The following is a 26,316-nucleotide window of genomic DNA, read 5'->3' as shown; positions in this document are numbered from 1 at the left end:
TGATGTGTAAATAATTTATTACGTTTCAATAGGTGGAATGTATTCTATTTCATCTCTAATTAGTCCATTAATCTTGATTACGGCGCCTCCCTCCTTCCTTGTTAGTATGAAAATAAACAGCAGCCAAATTAGCTTACACCTTTACAGGCTACGAAAGCAATTTTTAAACTAATAATATGAAAACTAAGCAGTCTGGTTTAAAAGTTTCTGCAGAGCAGGTCCCAACTACATTAGACTGATCTGAGCTCTGGTTTCCAGACATACCGGACTACCGGGCTTCGTTACAGGATTTAGTTAACAAAGCAAACACGTCCCCGGTTTTTACCTCTGGTTCTTCTGCTTGTTCTCCTTCTTGTTGAGGACCCCCGGCACACAGTTGGTGAGCTCGGTCCAGTCGGCGTGCAAGCCGCAGCTCCAGCCGGTGGAGAACCGCGAGAAGAGCCAGGTCTCCTTGCGGTTCGGCCGGTAGCAGGTACACTTCTTCTGGCCCGGTCTGCAGTCGCAGGGAACCTCCAGGCGGACATTCTGGACCAGGTGCCGACCGAAGGTAGTCCCCCCTGTCTTCTGGATGTGCAAAAACACAATCACGTCCTCCCCCTTGATCTGGAAATCGATGGTCCTCTCCAGGTCCCTGACGGGGAAGTAGTATTTCTTAACGTAGTGGGGGTCCGGAGTGGGGAAGATGTCCCCCTCGTCGTCCTCCGTGAAGTAACCGTGCGGGGAGCCGAAATTGATCACCCCGGGAGCCACGTACTGATAGAGGATCAGCATAAAACACACGGATCCGATGACGATCAACAAGAATTTGCTGCTCCTCTCGACCATGATCCTTCCCAGTGCGGTGGTCCCTGCAGCACGCTACCATTTCCCAGTCAAGCCGACAACAGAGAGCGGAGCGCTCGGCTGCTTCATGTTCGCTCTCTCCGCCAACAAGCGCTCGTCGTCGGGGCTCAAATGTGGCTGAGTCCGTTCCGAGGCGACCGGCGAAGTTGGTTCATGGTTCTGTGAGAGCGTTCAACTCGGTGAAAGACGCATTGTAAAACTCGCTGAAAGCCCACCCCTCGGTGGCAGACCCCTTCCCCGCCGTGTACTTTCCGCTGGTTACCAGTCAACACAACAAGCTCACTGCATCACAGCGGAGCTATGTGTACCCAGGATGCAGCGCGAAACCCACCTTTTCAACCTCTCTCTCCGAAAACACGCCGAAAGGGAGAGTCGCTTTAATTTGTTGGTTGACGGCACACGGCTGCGTCGGACTCTTCGAGCCAATGAAATTACGGCAAAATTTTCACATTTTCAAGTTACAGACACAAGCGTTAATGTATTTTTACAGGGTTTTATTTTATTTACCAAAACAAAGTAGTCCAAAACTATGAGTTAGAAACAAAACGACATGTAATTTTCAAGCTGTTTTTCAAGCTTTTTTTTTTGCATTTATACCCTTTTACTGTGATACCCTTCAATTAAATCCAGTGCAATCAGAACACAAGAGGACCCCAAATAATGTATGTAATTAAACCCTTGTATGAATTGAAATTTTGACTGGGCTGTCTACTTGATATGACTAATTGGGCAAGGAGATCATCATAGAACCAGCCAAAACGTTCTATGATGATCGTATCTTCTATGTGGGATCCATAACCCACATAGAAGATAGGAAACTACTAATTGTATAGTGAAATTTAAGGGAGAGTGGCAGGTAGCTATAAGAAGTCACATAAAGCAGACTAGTGATTTTTATTTTTTTTCTGGGATAAATACAAACAGTTAATCGGAGCCTTGATTATCCTCAATCAGCCACATAGAAACCTATGTGGCTTCTTTGTGGTCACATAGAGAAAATTAATTATCTCCTCCTTATGCAGTCCTCTTTTCACCTCTAAATTTTTAACCTCATTTTATGCTGCTTAAATGGAAGGTAGCGTTAACTTTCCGTGCCTATTCAATAAAATGTTGCTTAGGGAATTAATCCAGAGACACTACCACAGAGATTGGAGATTTACAAGTCTTTAATAGCAGCAGCAGTCGGAGCTTTAAGTGGCACTCCACACAGACATGTCCAGGGCGTACTCTGCCTCTCATTCGATGGTTGCTAAAGATAGAGGTCCCATACCTCCTGCTGAGCCTTAACAGATAAACATTTAGATAATGTATGGATAGCAAAGCAACCTGGGCCTTATTAGCACATTAACAGTTCTACAGGCTGATCATGCAATGATACACTTATGCACTAATTCATGCAAAAGGAGCATTGACCAAGTATTAAGTGCATTTACTGTTTAAAGAAATCTTTTCAATGAATGAATGAATGAATGAATGACTCAATCAAGTTTATTTGCACAGCACATTTCAGCAACATTGCAGTTCAAAGGGATTTGCATTGTGAAAACATAAAAAAGCATCATTAAACTGTCATGAAAACCAATAGCAAACATATTTTGCCAGGTGCCATCATTAGAGTCATTAATACACATTAACAATAAGTTGTTTAATGTTCCACTTATTATGGGTCAGTGGCAGTTCTAAACAGCTGGCTGGGGTTTTAGTTTTGATTTAAATGAACTCAAATGGGTTTTTTTGTCAGTTTATTTTATGTATAATCCAATTTTTCTGCGATACTGAATTTGGGAATTTTTTTTCATGAGTTGTAAGCATTGATATGAAAAAAATATACAAGATGGGTTTAGTGAATTACTGAATTACATTTCCTTTTTTGTAACAAAGCATTTAATTTACTGCTAATTAAATAAAAAATATCTTTTTAATCACAAGGGGAAAATGAATCTGTACCTAAATGCAGCTATTGTATTATGGCGTTAGGGGTTGGAGTTCCAGCCATCCAGTGATCTTTTACAAAAACGTTTCTCTGTTTCTAACATTTTTATCAATATTTGTTTGTAGAAAGAGGAAAACTAGAGTCTTATCGAATAGATTAGAATATGTGCTCTGTTGCAGCTGGTTGAAAGTACCTTTTGAAAATAACCATCAAGTCCAGATTTCAGTTTCAATTTTTGTTTGTTTATTTTACTGGTCTAATCGGTTTATATTCGTATTCATAATCGCAAATGTAACAGAAACAAAATCCTAAAAAAAAAAAAACCATCAGACTATGTGCAATTAATCTGTTTAATGTGCGTCGGTGAGAGAAATTAATTACTAAAAATAAGCTTTTCAACAATATTATAACTGATTGAGGATGACTGTGTTGCGTTAGCATTCAGTAGAAAAATAATCTTAAGAAGAACGCACCCTTGCTGAGTGTTAAAAAAGAAACTTAAGAGAATAAAAAAGTACCAGTTTTTTCCCCCCCAAACTTTTTCTTTCTCTTTCGATAAGACGCTTCTCACGTCAACAACACAACAAACTCCCATCGACTTTCAGGCTCATCTACCTGAAAGTCGAGCTGCCTGACAACCATGAGACCAACAGCTGCGGCTGCTCCTCTCCGCGCTGCTCCCGCTGCTGGTCGATGAGCGGTCCTGCTGCTGCTGCTGCTGATGCTGTTCAGTTTGACCGATCAATTAGTCTGGCATGTTAATGTGAGTCCCGCAGGATGCTGATTGGCGAAGAAGGCTGTAGACGTGCCGTAGTTAAGGCGAGTTAAGTCTAAGATGGGCGTTATCAAGAGTTTCACACACGGCGCAACGGATCTGTACTGTGATAATGAACCTTGTGCGTGTATTTTTGCTGAGCAGCCAGACCTCAGATCTTGAGATGAAACTCAAATCAGCGGTGAGATCAGCCAAATCAGCATGTCTGGGGCTGTGAAGGCAGCAGTCGGGCTTTTCTTGTGGTGGTTTAGATTAGAAACTGGTTAGGGTGTGTTTTGGGTTTAATTTTGTTTGTGTGTTCATCCAGACTGTCAGTCTGTGTGTTTTCTGTGATGTTTTAGTTTCTGCGGTTTCGCAGTTGGCCATTGCAGTTTAATTTATGCTCAGTGGATGATTTTTAGTTGGGCCAGGTGTTCCCTCTTTATGGATCCATCAATATCACTGGAACACTTTCACTGGCTCTGCAATAACATTGTAAACGAATTACATCAGCGTTCCCAACTGGTTGGGTATCACAAAAATCACGATGCAAATAACTTTGTGGTTTTCACAAGTGAAAAACACAACATTAATACATTTAATTATTACTCAAATTATTCAGAAAATATGTCAGAGTGAATGCAATTATCGCAAATCTTCTGAGGTTTGCCTCCAGATTTGCTAATCTTGAGCACGTTCTTTAAAAAATACTCCAACCTCTGTGGGATTGCATGGGCAGTGTCTGTGAACACGCATCCTCAAGACTTGAGATTAAAGTTTAACTCATTCTGTTCATCAATATGCTTCATTTCAACTGTAGCTTTCATCTTTAGGGTTGTTGTGCTGCGGGAAGGAAATCCCCTTTTCCACTTTCAAGTGTTTTGCAGCCTTTATCAAGGTTTACTTCCTTTATTTTCCTGTACTTAGCTCCACCCACAGTACCAGCAACTCCAACCATCCTGCCTGTCCCTGCCAAAGAGAAGCATCCTTACAACATGGTGCTGCCACAACCAGGTTTCACAATGATTATGCGTCTCTAGTGTTCCCACACATAGGCTCAAAATAGATTTTTTTGGCTCCTCGGACCAGAACACATTCTTCCACGTGTTTGTTGTGTCCTTTTTATCGGTTGTCCTCAACATGACCTCGGACGGGTTGAGTGTTGATTCCAAAGCGTGAGTTTCACTGATTAGGGTCTGTTAGAGGCTTGGGTATGTCTACGTGCATCCTGGATGTTTATGACCGAGTGGTCTGTGCGTGCTGGACAATTATAGTCTCAGACAGAAGTCAGAGGGTGGTACAAAAGACAGCAGACAGCAAAAACAACAGCTCAGCTTATGTGCCAAAGAAGAAAAACGACGACGTTTGTTTCAAAGAAGCACAGTAAGGAGAGATTTACAGGTTATCCACATTAGGATAATCACTCTATTCTTTCTTTTCTTCTTCCAGTTTTCAGTGTATAAACCAACACATTCTCACCCCTATGAGGCTGTAGGGGAACCTGTATATATCTCTGGCTTCACATGGCACAACGGCTCTTCGTGAAGGCCGGCTTTATGGTGTACATAACCAATGGTTGTCCTGTCAACTCCTTCTTCCACCTGAGCTGTGGATGTCGTCAGCTCCCCCAGAGATTCTTTTGCTTACCTTTGTGATGTTCCTTAGCTGTTGCTGACCTGCATGAAAGCTCAGGTGGATGGCCCATGGTGGATCCTTTTTTTTCTAAATGACTTTCGAAGGGAATTGCTAACATTCAATCTCATTAAGGGATCAAAAATGTATACACAATTCAATACAAAAAAATTCATGTTCGGGTTTTATTTATATATAAAAAAAAATACACTAATATGTGTTGGTCTGCTATAAATCTAAATAAATTATGGTTTTGCTTGTAAGGAAGAAAGTTCAAAGGGTGCAGATATGTTTGCGAGGCAATACAGTTAAAGCCCTAACAGAACCTGTAATTCCTTGCGTCTCTAAGCTGCCTCTCCTTTTGATTAGTTGGTTTGTTTGGTCACTGTTCAATCACTGGGAGGTGTAACAATCATGCAAAAAAATATGCACTCATAACTCAAGCAGCACATGCAGAGAGAGGGGGTGCGTTTCTGTTTCATATCGGCAATCAAATGTTGACAGACTGCATAAAAACTGATTCCTAAATGGAAGATTTTTAAACTACTGCTACATCTTACTTTAATTGTCATGTTGTGGTGCAAAGTTACATTTGGAAAAGTAGTCATTTCTCACTCAAATGTATGCCTAATATAACTATATTTGCTGTTACCTGGCAAGGCTGGAGCTACTTCCAGTTGGCAATGACCAACAGGCAGGAAACTTCCCTAATTATTATCTTTGTGGCGCAATAATACTAAAACATCTGCATTATTAAACCGGCCTTGAAAGATTACGTCCACATTCAACATGCTAATTAGAACTAGAATTAGGGAATCAGATAAACCGATGCACACAGGCTGACACTGATACTGATACTCTGCGAAGACACTAACCTTTACCTCAGGATTACATTACGTGTGCATGTGAAACAGAAATACTTTTCAATCAACATTGAGACACATAAATCATATTAAGCACTGTGTTTAAAACTGTGGTTTGTCTCAACAAAATCCTGTCTGTTCTATGAATAGACGTGACATGTTATGATATAAGACGGTTGCACATTCAAACATAAAAATGTTTCAAATAAATGTAGTTTGTATTGAAGTAACACATCATGTTGAAGAAAAAAATCTGAAAAAGTAATCATTAATGTTTTCATATTTATTCAGTAAAAACAGAAACACTTGACAAAGCAGCTAAAATCAGATTCACTCTTCACCAGTCAGTGAATGCCACACAGCTCCACTTGAATCAGTTTAAGCCTCATTTCCAGCACCATACTGTAAGCTTTCCCACATACTCTGAGTAATGTACTCTCTTGTGCACCCTTGGTACGTGGCACATTTATCTTCAACAACTTTTGTCACTGATGATGACTGGATTGGATCCAGAGAATAGTTTTTCCAAAATCCCTTACGGGCCAAGCAAAAGCCCATCCAAATACCTCCCATGCCAGAGATTTTGCTTCGACAGAAGCCAGAAAGTCTCATGATGTTTCAAGAGAACAAAAGTCCCCAAAATACCAGGAGATTAATGATAAATGGACTAGGTCGGTAAGCTAGAAATGGGTCATCAATTGTTCCTCAATGGGATAGTGACCAGAAATGTATGGCCTTAAATGGTTCATCAGACAACACATACAATCTTCTTCCACGGTCAACTCAATTTTATGTGTAGGAGAGAAGCTTTTGCTCTGAATAGAAGACAAGAGAGCAAGAAAAATGATTCAGGATTCAGGGAAATCATGCAGCAAGGAAATGTCAAAGATCCCTCTCTCTTTGTCTGCTCCAAAATAATAAAATATTACAGTCGAATAGTCAACTTCTATTGGTTTTGAGATAAAGTAAAAAAAAAAAATGCAGCAAAACCAGTAAATAGTTGATCATTTAATTTATCAGGAAGTTTGAGTGTAAGACTGTGCTACTGCAGTAAAAGATACATTTACACGAAGGCGTTTTACTCGTCTTCACCCGAGGCTGGCAACAAATATTACTGCCACTTACCAGCAGATCATCCTCTAGATTTTCCAACCCTCTTTGGACACCACAAGTAAGTTTTCATGACCTCACAAGTGAGGTAAACACTATCTGCTACATTACAAAATCCCAGCTTGGCTCAGTCTTGGTTTTCCACCTCGACAGAAAACATTATTTTTTTTTCCCCCGCCGCGATTATCCCAGCGTGATTGGATCTGAGCGGGCGAGGGCAGACGGCGTGCGCGAGCCCTGAATAATTCAACCTGCTCATTTGCATGGGCTTTGCTTACAGTGAAGCTGCATCTGCCAGTCACACTGCTGTTAAACACACCCATGATTATGACTTGTGCCCCCCGCCCCACCACCCCATGCCCCCCGGCATTACGCGCTTGTATTAAATACAGAGAAAATTTTGGGGAGAGTGTGCATGCATTTGTCAAGCAGTGACACAGAATATTAATACTCTGTTTGCAAGTGTTAACTTGTGTGTGTGTGTGTGTTTTGCTCCCACCATGGGCGGTGCCACTTTGAGCAGTGTTACTTAAAGAAGATGGATGTCACATATGGAGCGTGTTGCCCTCTGGCTCCGGTATAGACTTATGACAGTCTGTTCATCATCAGAACCAGTTTACTGTTGCCTTTGCATAATGATCCTGTTTAGATGGATATTTTCTTAGAGTTTCTAAATGCTTCCAGTCATGTATCATGCCCTGTCTCAATGGCTCCCATGAGGAAGCCATCGCTTTGTTTCTAATGCACACAAAAGTGTTTTAAGCATATTGCGCCGGCGTAGTTTGCGTTGTGAGAATAAAATGAGATTTTTAAGGAAGCAAACACAAACAAGTGCCCTGGCACTTGCTAATAATTACTTGTTCGTCGTCCATCTTGTTCTCCTTTAGGATTTTCAGAGAGCAGACCTCATCACTCCTTTAGTTATCCAAAGTTATATGCCTCAAGCAGCCAAGCAGCCCAAGACCATCACACCACCTTAACCATGTCTTGTCAGCCTACGTTATATTTCTTTGAGAAAGTCCCAGGGATCATCAATATGTTGTTTTTTTTTTTGACAAATGTGAGACGTTTGGTCCATTTTCTTGTCCTTTTTGTTCAGATTATTGTTGAATCTTGAGCATTGTGACATCTAACAGCAGGGCTTTAAATGATGAACTGGACTCCTTTGTGACCTACTGGATAAGCTGTCTGTGCACTCTTGGAGGCCAGCAACTCCAAGGAATGTTCACCAACAAGAATAAATTATTCCTTCAAAAAAAGAGAATTTTCTATTCCCAGTCCACACCTGAAAAAGTTCTTAATCAAGAACATCAGATAACAACACTGTAAATATGTGCTGTACATGTTTAACTTGTATCAAATCTGGACATATTTTTTGACATATCAGGAAAACAGAAAAACAACAAAGTGATTTAAAAAAATGATAAAAACATATTAATAACTCAGTGTTTGTAAGCCGAGGGCAGATTTAGCTCTGCTTTCTTTCTTTTCTTTAGTTCATTTTTCCGTTTCTTTCTGCTGTTGTTGTACAAGTTTAACTTTGCATTCAGAAGAATCACACTTTTTGTCCAGCTGGAAGGTTCTACAATTTGCTGAGTCATCATCATTGAATTACTGTTTTGCAGCAATCATTCTCAGCACTTGAATCCAGCAAAGAAGCACAAATATCGAGGCAGGGATGGAAAAGGTTGTTGGAATTAGATCAAATAATCAGAAAAAGAAATGTAGCACAGCTCTTACTGAAAGAAAGCAGGGAAACTAAGAAAATGAAGGTAATTAACACAGAGGGAGTTGAACTAAAAAAAAAAAGAAAAAAGAAACTTCAAACAAAAAAAAGAAGAGGCCTGATAATAATCTAAGAAAAAGTAATTAAAAAATAAAAGAAACAGAATAAATAGAATAAACTAAATTGATACAATTAACCCAAGTTGCAACACAATGAATACAGAGAACTGAACACTCGTTGAACAAAATGAAACAACAAGATAATTATCAAAACACAAAAGAAAACCAAAAACCCAAACATCCCGGATCATAACAGTCAGACAGGTTTTACTGGAGTGTTTCCTTGCTTCTATAAACCAGGCAGTAATCAAGTTTGCTTGTAAAATTGAGCACTTCTTTCCAATATAGATGTGATAAACATTGTTATTTCACGATTTGTTTTCATGATTTTCCCAACCACATAGAACCCGGTTGGTTTGAACAGGTTTTTCTGTTTTTTTTTTTTTTTTTTCACGTTAAATAATATTTTGAAGCTTCTTTTACTCCACTGAACTTAGACGCTACAATCGGTCCGATTATATCAATGAAATAAAAAATGCAAAAGCAGAACATAACCTTACAGTTAAATGAAAACTGTGAATTCGTGTTTTGTTTTGTTTTTTTCCTGATGTTGACACAGCTTCTGTTGAGTTCAGCTGTAAAAAGTCTTTGTAGGAGTCTGCACATTTCCGCCCTGGAAACACACAGGCCCGCACCTTGTTCAGACATGCTTCATCTGTTTGTGCTTTGTTTTTCATTTAACCGTCAAATACCAAATACCAGTGAGCGTGCAAAAAAGCAAAGCGAAAGCCGGCGCACAAAAATGAGCGCTGAGATAGCAGAACACACAGCCATGAACCATTTTCACCTTTCTGATAAAAATTCTGGATTCACATTTTCATTACTACATGGACGAAATGCTTGCAATCTGTTTCCACCCAAATGAATCCTTCCTGGAAAAAAACTTTAAATATTTTCTTTGGATGTACTCGACGGAAAAGGGCCTGCTTTAGGAAGAAAAACAAGCTCAAAACTTGTATTTCCTGCATTCCAATGGGGGGATTTTTCTGAGAGGGGAAGTTAGATAGAGAGTGCACTTGTGAGATGATTTTGGGGAGTGTGAGCAGATTTGCATTGCCACATATGTGCAGGCAGGTGTGTGTTCTCAAGTGGGAGTTTCGCATGGCTCATTTCGTTTGCATGCACGAAAGATCTTTCATTTGTTTGACTGATGTTGTTTGTGGGTAAAAAAAAAAAAATAGAAAAGCGGGAGAACATGACTCTCAGAGAGGCCCGGCCCCAAACATGGAGAAACCTGTTGGGATAAAGCCAGACATGATAGGCCCGTGCTGAGGAAGGCTAGTCTATACCCCTGATTAGATTGAACTTTGTAATCAGCACTGATACTTTGCAGATGGATTGCGTCATTAATGTTTGCTAAAAGAATAAAAGTCACCAAAATCTTCTCACTTTTGATGTAATTTATCCTTTTGTTTCAGTTTGCAGGAGTAGTAGGATGTCAGAATGTCTTAGCATTGATCAAACTCTACAATCTGTCAGTCATTGTCGCAAGGAGTCGACATGCTTATGGTTATCATAAGCTTAATTTACAAGAGAACTTGTCACTTCTAGGGGCTTTCCCAGTGTTTCCCAATGCCAGGTTACACTAAATAACAGCCCCATTGTGCTGGGCTGTCCAAGTTTGTGTGTGCTCCCAACTGGAGCTAAGCGGCCCTTCTTTTGGAGCCACTTTAAGCGTTTGACATGCTGAGGTGAGGGAATCTTTACTCATGGAGACTGAGACATCATAATGTTGCATCATTTCAAGAAATGTTTTTAACAGGTATCTGCTTCAATATTTGAGCAGCACTAAATTCTGTAGAAATATTGTAGCTCAAATCACAAAATGTTTGGACATCTAAAAAAAACAAATCTGTTGGCATACTGATTTAGTTGCAAATCAAATTGTGTTCTTAGATGCATTGTGACGCTTGATGTTATTCATCTAAAGGCAGATATGTAATAGTGACAGAAGTCTTTGAAAAATAAGCTTCACGGTTGAAATTAAACACTTTCTGAAAAGGGAAAGCTTGAATTTCCAAAAGGTGATTACTGCAATGATAAACAAATGGATGATTACAACTGACATGATGCTACTGTGGATGAAAGTATGGAGGTGGAGTAAGATGAAGAGATTAATTTGGGAATGACATTTAATGAAAGTCAAGAAACTGAAAGTCTACCTAAATATAAGTGAGCACTAAGCAAACAGAGTGAATGTAAATATCAAGAATAAACTAGAAACTAAATTCACAAAATTCAGATTATGTAAGTCCAAGGTATTTTTTTAAAAAAGCTCAATCGTAGAAAGCCAAAATCCCAAAAAGGGCCATCAAGGTATTTAGAAATCAGGCCTTTTTTACTCAGCAGGGATTTTCAACACCACTTGTCACTCTGCTGTTTAGAAAGCATCCGACTGTCGGTAATTCTTATAAAATTATGGCAAACGGCATGTGCAGCATGTTAATATGAAATGTTGTCATTTGGTTCATCTGCGTGAAACCACTGTGCCTTGATCTCCCGCATCTCACAGCGAAGGTGTTGATCCTTAGAGTTACGAATGTCGAAATATTCCTGAATTACCTATACTTGTTAATATTTTATCTGTACTTGCATAAAACATAGCTTCCGTTTTAGCTCTCTGTATGTTTCTGATGGGTTCTCATGATAGATGTTTTGCCTCCAGGTCTGATCGTAGTTCTGGTGTATTTGCAGCTCATTGGGAATGCTGCAGTCAAAGTCAAATATCCACCTGAGTCAGTGGGAAACACAGTAACATACAAGGTATTCATACCCGTTGAGCTTTCTCACATTTTGTTACATTACAGGCACAAATGTATGTCATTGTGAAGTGAAAAAAATTTGGGTTTAAGGTTTTTTTTTGTGTGTGTGTGTTTTATAAATGGAGCCTTTATAGAAAATAGCAAGAGAAATCCAGAAGAAGTCCCTTTTGCAGTTTGTCACAAGTCAATATGCAAAGGTAGCAGAGATTAGATACTTGCATTACAAGGTAGTTCAAAAACATACTGACTCAGAGGACTGAATACAAATTCAATCCACTCTTTTAAAAAAAAAATCTTACTTATAAAAAAAGCTTTATGCTCTATTTTATGTGATTTATCACATGATAAATGACACTGAAGTTGGAGATAAACTCTGGAATGTGAATACTTTTGCTAGGCAACATGTCCAGCTTTTCTATCAACTCACATTTTGAGAGTCATATAGACGTGCAAACATGGCTGCAGCTATTTAAGTAAGTCTGCATGCAGTTGGCTTTCATAACAATCTATTTGAAGTTGCGAGTGAATTTCTTCTCGGACCGCAAAGCAACTGGGAGGCATAATGTTAGATATGCATATCGTTTTTCTGTTAGCTGTTATTGCCATTTCTGGTTTTTATATCCACAAAGGAAATTTCCATTTACTGAAGTTGCACATTGGAACTTGAATAAACAATACGCCGACATCACTTTAGGACATTGCTTTAAGCCTAAATGACTTTTATACCCTTTATATTCCAGTTGGCACTATAAATAGCCAACATATATGATATGAAATAAAATTATCCTTCCCTACCAGTGTTTGCAATGGGGAGATTTTACATTAAAACAGCTTCCCTCTGTGCTACATTTGGCCAATTTTAGCTGCCTAAAAGGATCCCTTATTTTAAAAACGATCTTGAATTAAATGAAGATAATAAAGCAGGCACTAAAGGTTGATTTATTCAGAAAAATCAAGGCTGTATCCTCCAGTCAGGCAGCTTTCCAAGTCAAACTCACTTCTGAAGCTGCCAGTCTGACAATCAAACACTATTTTTAAGCAGATTTAAGGGAGACGTGACAGCGGGGGTCTAAACAATTTATTCTGTTATCCTGGTGTTTTACCCTCTATCAATCAGGAAAATGTTAATCTTTACACATGCTTAAACTGTCTTCAGTCTCACTGTGCATGCAGCTTGTGTAGAGATTTAATTGTCTTTGAAAAGAGAAAACCCACTTTTCAGCTTTGCGTTTTGTGTAGAAACAGTCCTGTCATCTTCAGCTGCGCTGCAGATCTCAAAGATACCAGCATTTGGAAACGCCTTGTGATCGGTAAAGAATAATATTGTGCTCAGTATCAATTTTCTCTGTCAAACATTTACCTAGGGAAATTTAGCTTCCACAATGGCTCGGGATTCAAATATCCAAAGTTCTTTGTTTGAGCTGAGAGAAATCTGATCCAGCTGCTGCTGCTGCAGTTCTTGGAAGACAATGGACGACTAATGGAAGCTACGTAACCTCACGCCGTCTTTTATCTGCAACTCGTCGCTTTCTTTCACGCTTTTTTTCCTTTTCGGGCCCGTTTTTTTTTTTTTTTTCGCAATTCCTCGGTTGATATCCTATTCATGAGGTTTGTCTTCCTCCTCATTGTAAACCAGCTGGCATCAGCCCCTCTCAAACAGAGACCCACACTCTATCCTACCCCGCATTGGCTTTCTCATCTAAAATGAATGAGCAGCAGTTGATGTGTTGCTGGCAGTTTTTACCTCATCCAAGTCTCCTCCTCGCCTTCATGCCAGCTTCGCAGCCTGGCGAAAGCATTGCTCCAGAGGCGGCTGCAGAGCCTGGACTCTACTGCAGTGGACGGGAACAAAGGCTCAGATTAATCTGGCAGTGAATTGTCTGAGAACATGAAAACGAATACATGCACAACTTCCACATCAGAGTGGGTTCAGAAATGTCCATGCGATGTTCAAAAGAAGGAGGCGAAATGTGAGCACATATCAGAGCTTTGCATCTTTAGGGAACATAATAAAAATATTACATCCATCAGATTGTTAACTAAATAATACAGCTTCTCAATTGCTTGATAGCTCAGATTTGAAATAAGCCAATCAAATGGCAGCAATTCAATGCGTTCAGGTGTGTAGGTGTTGTGAAGAAGCTTACAGAGAGGAAAGTGGATTTTGAACATGGCATGGTTTTTGATGCTAAACTGGTTGGAGTACTCAGAACCTGCTGATCTACTGGGATTCTCAGACTCAATCATCTGCTATCTGCTTTACAGAAATTGAAGTGTAAAATATCACAGTGACTAGTCGGCAGTAGTTGTACACATAGAAATATTGATAATCAGAAGAGAACGGGCAGGTTGGTTGATGGATGTAGCTCAGGTCAGTAGCCAGATCACAACCCAGCGTTGACGTAAGTTGGAACAGGAGATTTGCATTATGAATGTTCAGCCAGTACAACTGGAGCAACTGAGTGTTGCCATGATGTCAATCAGGACTGAAATCTCTGAACGATGTTTCTGACGCCTTCTCGAATTTGTGAAGGAAGGCAGTTCTGGAGGTAAAAGGTGGTCAAACTCAATGCTGGCTATACAGTTTCTGCTCAGGCTTATTTTTTTTTATTTTATTTTTTAAAGAAATAATCCATTGAAATGTGTCATACATAGAATAATATATGTTTCAGTCAGTTCAACATGAAATTTACAATAAACAACATGTGCTGTTTTCTCATTGTTCTGAAGATGATTGTTGAGGAGAGATTCATGTTTGGATGATTTTTAAGTTGTGTCTGATTTTACCAAACAGGGGAAGAAACAAACGCCTAGAAAACGTGGACAGTTTGCTCCTGATGGCTCCTACAGTGCGGCCATCGGTGCAGATGTGTTTTGACAGCGTGGCACAAGGTGTGTATGATACACTTAGCACTCACAGTCAAGTGAAGATGATCTGTTGTTCAGGAGCTACAAGAATGAACTGGTGTAAAGATATGTTGTGTAATGAAAATCATTTGGAAAATCGTTTATCTAGATATGGACAAAAAAAACCAAAGCTGCCGTGAGTCCCGTTTTGTGCACCTTCTGACACAATTCGTCTGTTTGTTTCTCGTCTCAGAAAGCGGTCTTTTCCTCTCACGTGGAATCAGAACATCTCTTATCAAGAATCACAGGGCACAATGATGACAAAGACGCTTAAAGCCCTCCAACATCAACATTTTGTTTCCGCGACTACCCACCTCCTCAGATCATAATCCTGTTGAGAACATCAGCTCTGAAAACAGACAGCAACAAATTGTAATGTGGTGTAATCAACCCTAAACACTAAGAAGACAAGAAGGGCTCATCGTGAGTCTGGATATGACCAAAATGTTGGTATCCAGCATGTCACAGGGATTCGTTGCAGCTATGAAGAAGAACCAATATTGTGAACAGACTTCTCATAAACACTCAGTGAATTTCTTAGAAACGTATGAAATCTTTTAGCTATCCTCCAGAGACATGTCGAAAAGAAATTTAGAAACCACAAACACAACATTTGCATCTCAACATCAGGAGATAATCTTAGCTACTGCTGCTTTTCCAGTCTCTGTTGCTGTTGGTAAAATGTCAGTATAAGTGGCGGTAATAATAATAATAATAACAATACTAATAATAATAATAATAACAATACTAATAATAATAATAATACTACTACTACTACTACTACTACTACTACTACTACTAATAATAATAATAATAATTATAATTATAATAATAATATCGCTTTGATGATTCATAAAGATGAGGTACAAGTTGCTGCTTGTTTAAAGTAATCTCTATTTTTTTGTTGTCTGGCAGTGATGTATTTCCTCTGCCTTTAATACAACAAACTTACCGGTCCTTTAGTTATAAACCGGTTAGTCGGTTAATTTCCGTCATTATTGTCACCAACCTGCCATACCTGTTTAACCGTTGTTCTGCAGCAATGCAGCAGGCTCTCCATAGTTCGTTCGATCTATCTATCTATCTATCTATCTATCTATCTATCTATCTATCTATCTATCTATCTATCTATCTATCTATCTATCTATCTATCTATCTATCTATCTATCTATCTATCTATCTATCTATCTATCTATCTATCTATCTATCTATCTATCTATCTATCTATCTATCTATCTATCTATCTATCTATCTATCTATCTATCTATCTATCTATCTATCTATCTATCTGAAGACACTTTTCCTTCACCAATTCCTCCTGCACATGGATTCTGGCCTGCAATCATTTCCCCCTGAACTATTTTACTTCCCTTTAGTGGTTCCTTATCAGATGTGCAGAGAAGATAAACCTGATCCCATGATGGGTTTTGAAATATGGAAGCCAGAGTGCTTCTATCGCTCTCCTCCCCGCCCGCCTCCGCTGCCTCCTAAGTATAAGCAGATTAAAGTTAATGATCTAAAGTGAATTAGATATTTAATCATCTTATCATCTTAGTGTGGTCAGGTCATAAAGCCGCACTGATCTGAAATCCCATCTGTTTGACAGCGTGCGGTGGGAGCACAAAAAGCCATATTCAGGGGTCAGTTTGTAGCCTCCACTAGGTTCCACTAAATCAATTTGGAGATTGAGAAATTAAATTCATCCCTTTGATTTTTTTTTTTTCCCGCCGCTACTCGCTGCTTTAGTGCGATTCAAAAATCGCATGATTGAGGACGTACAGTACACATGTAATGGAACAGAGTTGACCCCAAATGATAAATACAGTAACCTGAGCAATACCTCCATTGATTTATGTCATTTTCTTCCTCCTTTTTTATTATTATTCTACATTCTTTAAGAAAAGCTCTCTTTATCACCACCTCTGCTGCACTCTCCGTCACCCTGCAGCTGAACTCTCACTGATTGAGGTGAGAGCTCTGGGATGTCGCATACTTTATTGCTCCTCACACACACACACACACACGCACACACACACACACACGGACACACACACACACACACGCACACACACACCCACACACACACACACGCGCACACGCACACACACGCACACACACACACACACACACACACACACACACACACACACACACACACACGCACACACACGCACACACGCATTCACACACACTGCGTCATTTTTCCCTGTTGAATCTTGAATCTCTTTTTTTTCTCCCAGCAGAGTTAAGGTGTTCTCTTCATCCGTCTCTTGATCCTAATTTCACTCCATCACTTCTTCTTCCTGCAGTTCTAAATTTATCTCCATCTGCTCAGGGTCTTATCTTCTTTCTTTTTTTGTTCCAGGTGAAATTAATATAAAACAAACCGCTTCAATGCATAATAACAACTTGTTATAAAAATCCTTCAAGTTGTGTGTTGACACATGGAAGAAAGAACAAACTAAATCTTTAAATGCCCATTATAATAAAACATGAATGCTTGTGAGACGTTTATGTAAATTTCCATCCAGAACAGCACACGTTGTGTGTTGTTTTGTGAATTTCTACCTTGGGTTTAAAACCTCCAGGTGTGGCCTTCAGTCAGGCATGTTTGCTACCAGAGGTCTTTTATGGCAAAAGAAAAGAAATTAAAACGCAACAGACACAACATTTTCGTTATTGCATTGAGATAATGGCTGCAATAACACAGTTGGGTTCTGAAACGTAAATATTCTTGTTGCAAACATCAAGGCAGCTGCAGTTTTCAGCCAAATGCCAAGAACAGCAAGTGTGTGCCACCAAATCAGAGCATGTACCTATCGCAGTCAGGCAGACCGCCAGGCCAGTTTTAAGCACATGCACACGCAGGCACACACACGCACACCCCTACACACGCACGCACACACACACACACACACACACACACACACACACACACACACACACACACACACACACACACACACACGCACGCACACACACACACACACACACACGCACACACACACACGCACACGCACACACACACACACACGTACACACACACACACGCACACACACACACACACACACACACACGTGTGTCTGTAGATGTTTGAAAAACATTTCCGGACACAATCACAAACCTGCGTGCCTGGAGTTAGAGTCCCACTGGTGCAACAAGTGATCTTGTCTAAATGTCACATTATTGAGGCAAACTAATGTGTCTTTCCTTAAAAGAAAGTCAGATGTCATAAAAGAGGTAAAGTAATCTCATATTGGGTGCAAGAAGATAAGATTTCTGTTAAGGTTTGGAGAAACGTCTGGTATAAAGTTTACTTTGTGACTTGCGTTGATTGTGGGTTTATTTTGCTGCAAATTCACATCCAAATAAATTCAGCTTTTATTTATCTAAAAATCAATCCAGAACCACGTTCTTTTTAGACTGTTTACTTCTTCTGTGTCACAAAATACTCGAGACATAAACATTTCAAAATTTAAATCAGGTAATTTAATCCAGATAAATGCAGTCCCTTCATAAACCAGCTCTAAGTCATATTCAGAGTGTTATAATAAATCCAAAGTGTGAAGAAAAGTATTCTTATTTACCACTGGATTGTGACAAATCTTAACTTTATTCAGGCCCTGGTTGGTGGGGGGCGATCTGATCAGATCAGGAATAAGTGCAATGACAAAAAACATGAAAAACACAAACACTATAACAATACAACTGACACCTAATCCTAAATTTAGATAGCATCTGCCATCTGAAACCAAAATGGGAACAAGTTTTCAGAGAAATCAGCCTGATAACTGAGAGCAAACATCACCTTTTCTTGCAAATGTCAGCTTATCTTGCTTCTCACTTCACAGGAGATTAGCATTTCATAAGAAATTAATGATTTCCCCGTCTGCTGCAACATTTCAGCAACTGACAATAATGGAGGGTGATAAAATCTTACTTTAACTTCTCTGTTTAGTGTCTGTAGTGCACGCAATTAAAGTGATATTAGGCAATAAAGAGTCCTATTTCATAAAACGGCAAGAAGCTACTCTTTCCATTAGAACAGCAATAAGACAATAATCAAAATGATTGCTCTCCTGCAGACAAACTAATGAACTTCCTCATTTTCATATGGCGAACTTCATTTAGGCAAAAAAAAAAAAATGCTTGGGTTGGAAAGAAATGCATTTGTTGTCAGAGAATCAGTTGGTCGTTTTTTATTATTTACCCACCTTTTTGATAAAAGCAATTCTAAGTTTAGAATTTAGCACTTTAAAGAAATTTTGATTTCCTCAAACCAGGTTGCTTTAGTAATGTTTTTGCCTGCATTTCATTTAGGCTGATTTCTGAAACACCTGAGCGTTTCAAATCGTCCAAATGATTTTAATATCAGACAGATAAATGTAGAGTAAATACAATTCTTTTTTCAAATGACGATTTAAGATCATTTATTGAAGGAAACCAAACTTGCCTCACATAAGGCGAGGTTGCAAATTCATGATCCGTTAAATCACGAATTAACGGCGACTCACCACTCAGAAGTGATGAATCAATAAATCATCTAAATAAAGAGAACGCTGATGCAAAAAAATTCAAGAACAAATGACAATGCTGCTGACCTCTATTGGTCTGGAAAGGGTCACAAAGTCTTTGGTGAGCCACAGTGAGAGCCAGCATCCACAAATGGAAACGAAGGAGTGACCAACCTACCAAAATGAATCCAGGAGTGCATCATTGACTCATCCAGGAAGAAACAAAATAATCCAGATCATCTAGAGCTAACCTTCTGCACTTCCTACTGCAGAAGGTTAGCTTTTATGATTCAACGATAGAAATTAACAGCAAAATGGCAACAATGAGAAAGTTTCATTCTCAGATAAACAATGTAAGAAAGAACACAATGGTCCCGCTCACAATTGCAATGGGATGTTTAGATTTTTATTCACCTAGCGTGCCGTTCTTGCATGAAAGGCACGCTAGGTGAGCCACACCTTCTGCCTGCACAAAGCACCCTCCATTTTCTCAACAACAGACAGGGGGCGCCAACTCCACATTGGCAGCAAATGGATAAATACAGAAGAAAACTGATACGTGAGATCTACTGTTATCTTTGTATGCGTCATGGCACATCTGGTGTGAAACTAAAACAACAACAATTCAGAGTATAGCCACACGTGATGGTGGTAATGTCATGGATTTACCTGAGTGGAAATGGCGCCCCAACCTTCTTCAAATCAAACAAAATTGGTATGAAACGTTTGTGCTACTTTTGTGCAGCAAAAAGTTTTTTGTTTGTGCCGCTATCATTATAAAGATATTAAGAAATGTTTCCAGAGGTCATGAAAGGTCAACCAGCTCCCCAATCTTCTTCAAATCAGATAAAATTGGTGTGTGTTTGTGCTGCGTTGACTTTGAAGGTATTAATGAAAGTTTAAAGGTCATTTTGGTTTAGTAGAAGTGGGGGCGAAGGGGAAAGCTGGTTGATGTTTTGACCTTTAAAGTTTCATTAATGTCTTCAAACCCAAAGCAGCACAAACAAAAATTTTTGCTGCACAAGCATAGTCGAGTTGATTGACACCAACTTATCTGATTTGAAGAAGTTGAGGAGGGGGGCTGGTTGACCTTTCATAACTTCTGGGAACATTTCTTAATATCTTTAAAATGGTAGAGGCACAAATGAAAATTTTTGCTGCACAAACATTTGACAACAATTTTGTCTGATTTTAAGAAGGTGGTGGGAAGGAGGAGGTCAACAGTTTTGGAGCGCCAGGAGCTGGACAACGTGTTGTAATTTAATTTTGCTTCTAGAAAGTCCTGAAGGAGAAAACGCAGCCACCAGAATTCAAAAACATCCAGACGCATCTCCCTGTTCCAGAGGTGTTAAGTGGGCCTAGTCAAAGTCTGTGCTTAAATTTGATTGAGAGGCTATGGCATAACCCTAAGTTAGTCATTCATTCCAGAAACTTTTCCATTTCACTGAATTAAAAGAATCATCAATTAAAACTGCGTTTTGTGTTTAATCAGTTTGTGTTTGATACAAGAACAGAAAAAGAAAATCTATGAAGAGGCAAGAACTTTTCCACAGCCTGGTAATTTATGATTTTCCTGACAGTTTAAAATAATAATAATACTTCAGTTTGCTTGAACACAAAACAGCCAGTTCACTCATCCATTTCGGCTGCTTGTTATCTGGCCGTCGCCCCTCTGAGGGCAGAGCGCTGCACCTGGCAGCCGGCAGATGTTCTTTTGGAGCATGGTTTTAAATCAGGTCTCGTTCTTTATCTTCTTTACACATGTGCGGTTATGGTTTCAGTAACTGCACCTGTGGGTGCACGGGTCCATGGTTCACACCTCCTTCTTTATGATATTTCATGAATCACTTAGTTGGAGTCCCTTCTCCACATGTTCCAAGTCTGAGCCAGATCCAGGAGAGAAAACGGGAAGGATCGCATCGATGCCGAGTGTTTCAGATCCATCGCGCTTCAGGCACCGAGAGCTCCTGCTTCACAGTCAGACTCTTAAATCCTTACTGACCCGATGAGAAAGCGGGTTTGGTGAGTCAATGAGTCAGAAACAGTTTTCTTTTGTCTAAGAGCAAGTAAGAAGCACTGCAATGAGACTTTGTACCCTTAGCTATGTTTTTGAAGAGTCATAGGGACCTGAGGCATGTTTAAAATTTGATGAAGCATTCAAAGAGAAAATAATTCAGGGTATGAGGAACGGCGGGAGATTACCAAGGAAACGCTAGACACTTCAAATAAATAACATGATGGATAAAACAATAATTGCTCAGAGGTACGGGCTGACGCAAAGTCAATAATCACCACAATTAGCTTCCATGTACATATACTGTATGTATTTCACAGTTAATATAACTTATTTTGTTTAGTAACAAATGGATTGGAAAGAACTTTACACTCAATCTGAACTAGTGAATTATATTGCAATTAATTCAGTTCAGTTATTGGTCTATGGAGTGCAGCTGAGACTAAAATTATTCATACCTCCAATAGATTTAGATATCATTTCACCCATGATTTTGTTTTTATGTTGACATGGAAATAAGCGTAGATGCTAACAGAACAACTGGCATATTTTTTTCGCATAGTCAAGCTGCCCACGCCGTGAGGATCAGTCAACGCACTCTCAGCAGTTTTGAAAGTGTGATAGATTAAGTCGCCAGAATAAGACCGATCTCAAACCTCCTTTAGGGAGCTGCTGCAAAGCAGAAAATACTGAAAATAAAAAAAACAAACCAAAGAAAAGAACTCAAGTCTGAGCAGTTAGAGAGGATGTGACCGCATTACTTTGATTTCACTTTTTCCACTATTGAAATAAAGAAAGAAGGGACACCTCAGATCTCTCTCTCTTTCTCTCTGTGTCCCTCTAGCTGAGCTGAGTTGTATGGATGAGTTGTTACATCATTAGTATGCCATTAGCCCTGGTCATTGATTCCTCCTGCAAATCTCCGCCCTCCCTCCCGTTCGCTGACACAGAATTCTGAGGAGATCCGTGAACTTTATCACCTTCGGCGTTCCAGTTTCCTCCTCAGAATTCCCACTGGGTCAGCACTTTCCTCCCCTGCAGACCTTTTCTAATTATCTCGTTCTTGCTTTCCAATAAATAATTACAATAAAGACCATCAATCAAAACCGAAACATTGATAACTGAAGAGAAAGTTCAATATCCCCTTGGCACGGGCCGTCCCCGCTGTCATAAACACGGTGACTGACTGCGCCGCGTTAATGCCTGAGCATCCTGTTGTGAGCCTTTGTAGCAGCAAGTAAATTTCACATAAATCACCTGCTATGAGATAGATGAGAAGCTCCGGTGAATGCAGTGCTGACATGGGCTGCTGTAATGAAGCAAATTATTGAAAACATTCTCTACCAGAGGGGAAAAAAAAGCAACATAGTTCTCAATGTATTTCTCAAAAAGATGTGTGAGAAATGTGGCCTGCATTTGCATTCGGCAACCTAAATTAAATGTTTTTGCAGAAGGATCTTTTGCTGCAGATCTTTTGGGGATAGCGGTATTACCTCGCTTCAAAAGCGTCACCTGGGGTCTTTCTGTATGGAAGTTGTATGTTCTCCCCATGCATGGGTGGATTCCCCACGGGCACTTCGGCTTCCTCTCACAGTCTAAAAACATGACTGTGTGGTTAATTGTCCTTGGGTCTGAATGTCTGAAAAACCATACAAGCTAAAGGCTGACTCCCTTTTTTTGTTGTTGCTTGGTTCTGGACCTGTGGACAAAGCCTGAAGGAATGTTCTGAATAACCCGAGGGACTTCTGTTAAGGGGAGAGGTAAGCGAACCTCTGGACCAACTTCAGATCTCTTGAAGCCTTTAGTCGGTTTGTTATTGCCTTCAGAGGTACCACGGGTCTCTTGGTTGTTCTTGTGATTAGCGGTCTCCTCCTCTGATCAGGCAGTGCAAGTGGACAGCCATCCACTTTAAATTACACATCCTTTCCATTTTAGACTTTTCCACAGCACTATCTGTGACCTGTCTGCTGTGACTTTGGTCTTCCAAGTTGCTGTTTGTGGACTGATGTTCTCTGACGAGCCTTCACAGAACAGCTATGTTCACGCCGAGTTGAAATTACACACTGCGATTGAAAAATAGGAGATCTGTGAAGACAGTTGGTAGGATTGTATTTTATTGTGGGAGCCACATAAAAGTGAACAGTAAAACTGGTATTTGTTGAAAAAGAAAAAACAACAAAAAAACATGAATACTTTTTCTTTTGAACTTTACAACATCACATGTTGACTTGTATGGTAAAGTCCTAATATATCACATCACAGTTTGTCATTGTAACAAAACCAAATATTCAACAGCTCAAGGGATATGACTATGTTTGCAACACACACTGTGTGTGTACAGAGTGTGTTTGTGCCCTTCGAATACTAAGGCAAACAAAATATGATCAAACACTACAGTTTGACCAGGAATTAATCCCAGGCTTTGCTCACACACACTGCACACTAAGCAGCTTCATTGCATTTGTATTAGCAGACCAACATGACCACGCACACACCTGGATATGCTAATATCAGTCTGCAGAGATTGCCGAGGGCTTGTCTCTTTGGTGCTAGTGATTGGTTGCTATCTGTCTTGCCTGGAGGAATGGCGGGGCGTCCAGGCCACCCACCAGGCGCGGCCTGGAGTCGAGCTCTGATAACGGGGTAAAAATGTGAGCCTACCCCGGCGTCGGCCTCCAGGAGCCTCTGCCTCGGGCCTCTGAAACGACGCTGCAGCCTAAATGAGTTTCTGCGCCTCGCAGCTCAGCAGAAAGCAACGCCATTACAAATGCACAGACACACGCACACACACACACACACACACACACACACACACACACACACACACACACACACACACACACACACACGCACGCACGCACGCAGACGAAATGCATAAACGCTTATCTGCACTTGCTCTCACCCATGCCTACACATGCTCAGCCACTTACAGAGGGAAATTAGAAAATCAGAGGCGAACACTGTCTGTTAAAGAGTAAACACGTTAGTTGTGTTAGACTGTGGGAGCCAAAATGTATTAATTATCCTGTTGCTTATGGAGGCATTGTGCTCTGAATATCAACACTCTTCCGCCCCCATACGTTCATCATAATGCAAAGCCAATCACGCAAGGATACACGCCAACACCGAGGCTCATTGATCTCCAAAAGGAGAACTGACTTTAAAGTGTTCTTCTCTTTCTGCTCCTTATTATATCCGTTTAATTGGTCCAATGCGAGCTGGAGGAGGCGCAAACATCACTGAATTGGGTTTTCATCAAAACACAATTCCACCTGAATTCAACCTGAAAATGTGCTGAACATACAAAGATAAAGCAGTTTGGCTTTGAGAGACGAGATGGTTTAGGAGACAGATTTGCTGAAATGGGGATTTTGAGGTAAGTGTTTGGTATGAAAACAGGTTTCTATTAGGAAAAGGTAATGGGTAGAGCCAGGTATGTCTGTCTACAGGGGAGCAGATGGTGAGAGAGAAGCAGACGGGGAGAGAGATGGTTTCTGAGGCTTCCTGGAGGAGACAGAGCATGAAACAGTTCGCTAGGCATGTCTAAAGATAGAGAGAAGCACCGAGAGGGCCGGGAGGAGAAGGTTGACAGTGGGTGGCTAACCAGCCAATAACGCCGCATTCTAAACAGGTGAAAAATGCGTCACCCGACCAGTCCACATCCAACATAATGATGACTTCTCATCATCAGCCGCTGATGCAGGTGTCCTGTTTACTGCAAAGCACCTGCGCGCTTCGGCTCGCAGTCATTATGATGGCCTGTGGCGACTTTCACTGGTGTCAGTCTGACTTATCTGTACTAATTTTCTCATCTAAGCACATATATATGTAAGCAAGGCACAGATAGGAGAGTATTTACATTTATCAGTGTGAAAACTAATTTAAAATATTTTTTATTTGTTCTTGACCCCCAACCGCTTGATGAAAGGATAAGCAATTACACTGATAGCTAATAAATAAATACATTTCTAAAAGTTTAATTGACATAAAATTCTCTCGCAATGTGTGTAAAGTTGTTAAATCGTCTTTTAAATGTATGGACTGTGTCGCATACTGAAAAACAGACCTGCACATTATTATTCAAGCCTCTTTGACCTCCAAACATGGTGTGTTTTATGAAGTCCAAGTGCTTAATTTTGAAATCATTAGACTATTTTCCCATAATGTTTCCTAGACTTGCCTAAATGTTCTCCGTCAAACTGGAAAGTTAGTTCAGCAGGTTTTTCTTCAACAGTGGAGTCTTATGTGGCGAGTGTGCCTACTGATCATTGGGAGAAAGGTACATTTTCACGAGAATCTAGGTCAATGTGAATCTAGGACAAGAAAAAAAAGGAACAAATAAGTTGTAATTTCAGAACAAAAAACTAGGAGACATAATATAATTCTAGTTAGAAATGATTTCTTTAAGCATTTTATCATTCGTAAGATTTTCAATTTGTCTGTGTTCAGAAAATCCAAACGATCTGAAAGTCGTTCTCGGAACGATTAATTTGATGGTACAACTAACGGCAGAGCCTCAGCTAGAGTTTTCTTTATTCTGGAACAGCTGTGTTAACTGGTGCAGATGAAGAATTATTGCTGCTCTTTGATTTCTGGTCGGATTTACTGCCAAGTGATGTGTCTGATTCACCAAAATGAAATGAGGATAAAATGCCTCTAATTTCAAGATGTCCTGCAGAGTGTTTGATTATGCAAATTATGTTTCTTTTTGAACACAGTAACTTTTACTTTGGGTGTATGAGAAACAAACTAAATGTGCCTCTAAATAAAAATGCAGAGCTCTTGTTGGGTCTACTTTATTATACTTTTACTCTATAAAGTATTTATTACTGACATGTTACTTTTCATGGTTACCTGCATTAGTGGTTATCCTGCAGCACAGTCAGCAGAAATCTTTGCATACGTGGGCATGTGTAGGTGAAAAAAAAAAAAAGCTCTCCATTATTGTACTCAGTCCTCCATGGGAAATCAAACTTTCTACATGACTGTCTGTGACACAGTGAAGAAGACGTTCATAACTACTTTGAGAAAAAGCTTCTCAGATTTTGGACAAACTGAACATTTTCTCTTTAATAATAATGTTTTTAAAATGACACATTGAAGCTAAATTAAACATATTTTAAACTTCAATAAAAAAA

The 26,316-nt window shown here is 39.8% G+C and overlaps 2 protein-coding genes across 3 annotated transcripts in view; both read right to left on the bottom strand.

Annotated features, from left to right (window-relative positions):
* hs6st1a (heparan sulfate 6-O-sulfotransferase 1a) overlaps positions 1 to 1,171 on the bottom strand; it is a 71,584-nt gene extending 70,413 nt beyond the window's left edge. Inside the window, exon 1 of the mRNA XM_008402692.3 lies at positions 326 to 1,171. Within this exon, the coding sequence (XP_008400914.1) occupies positions 326 to 825 (500 nt within the window). The 5' untranslated portion in view covers positions 826 to 1,171. The remainder of the gene's footprint in view (positions 1 to 325) is intronic.
* The window catches only part of uggt1 (UDP-glucose glycoprotein glucosyltransferase 1), a 278,967-nt gene that overhangs the window by 107,045 nt on the left and 145,606 nt on the right, over positions 1 to 26,316 (bottom strand). The window lies entirely within an intron of this gene.

The sequence above is a fragment of the Poecilia reticulata genome, chromosome 22 (assembly GCF_904066995.2).
Source record: "Poecilia reticulata chromosome 22, P_reticulata-male-v2, whole genome shotgun sequence".
Lineage (NCBI taxonomy): Eukaryota > Metazoa > Chordata > Actinopteri > Cyprinodontiformes > Poeciliidae > Poecilia > Poecilia reticulata.
This window is presented reverse-complemented; position numbering and strand designations above follow the sequence as displayed.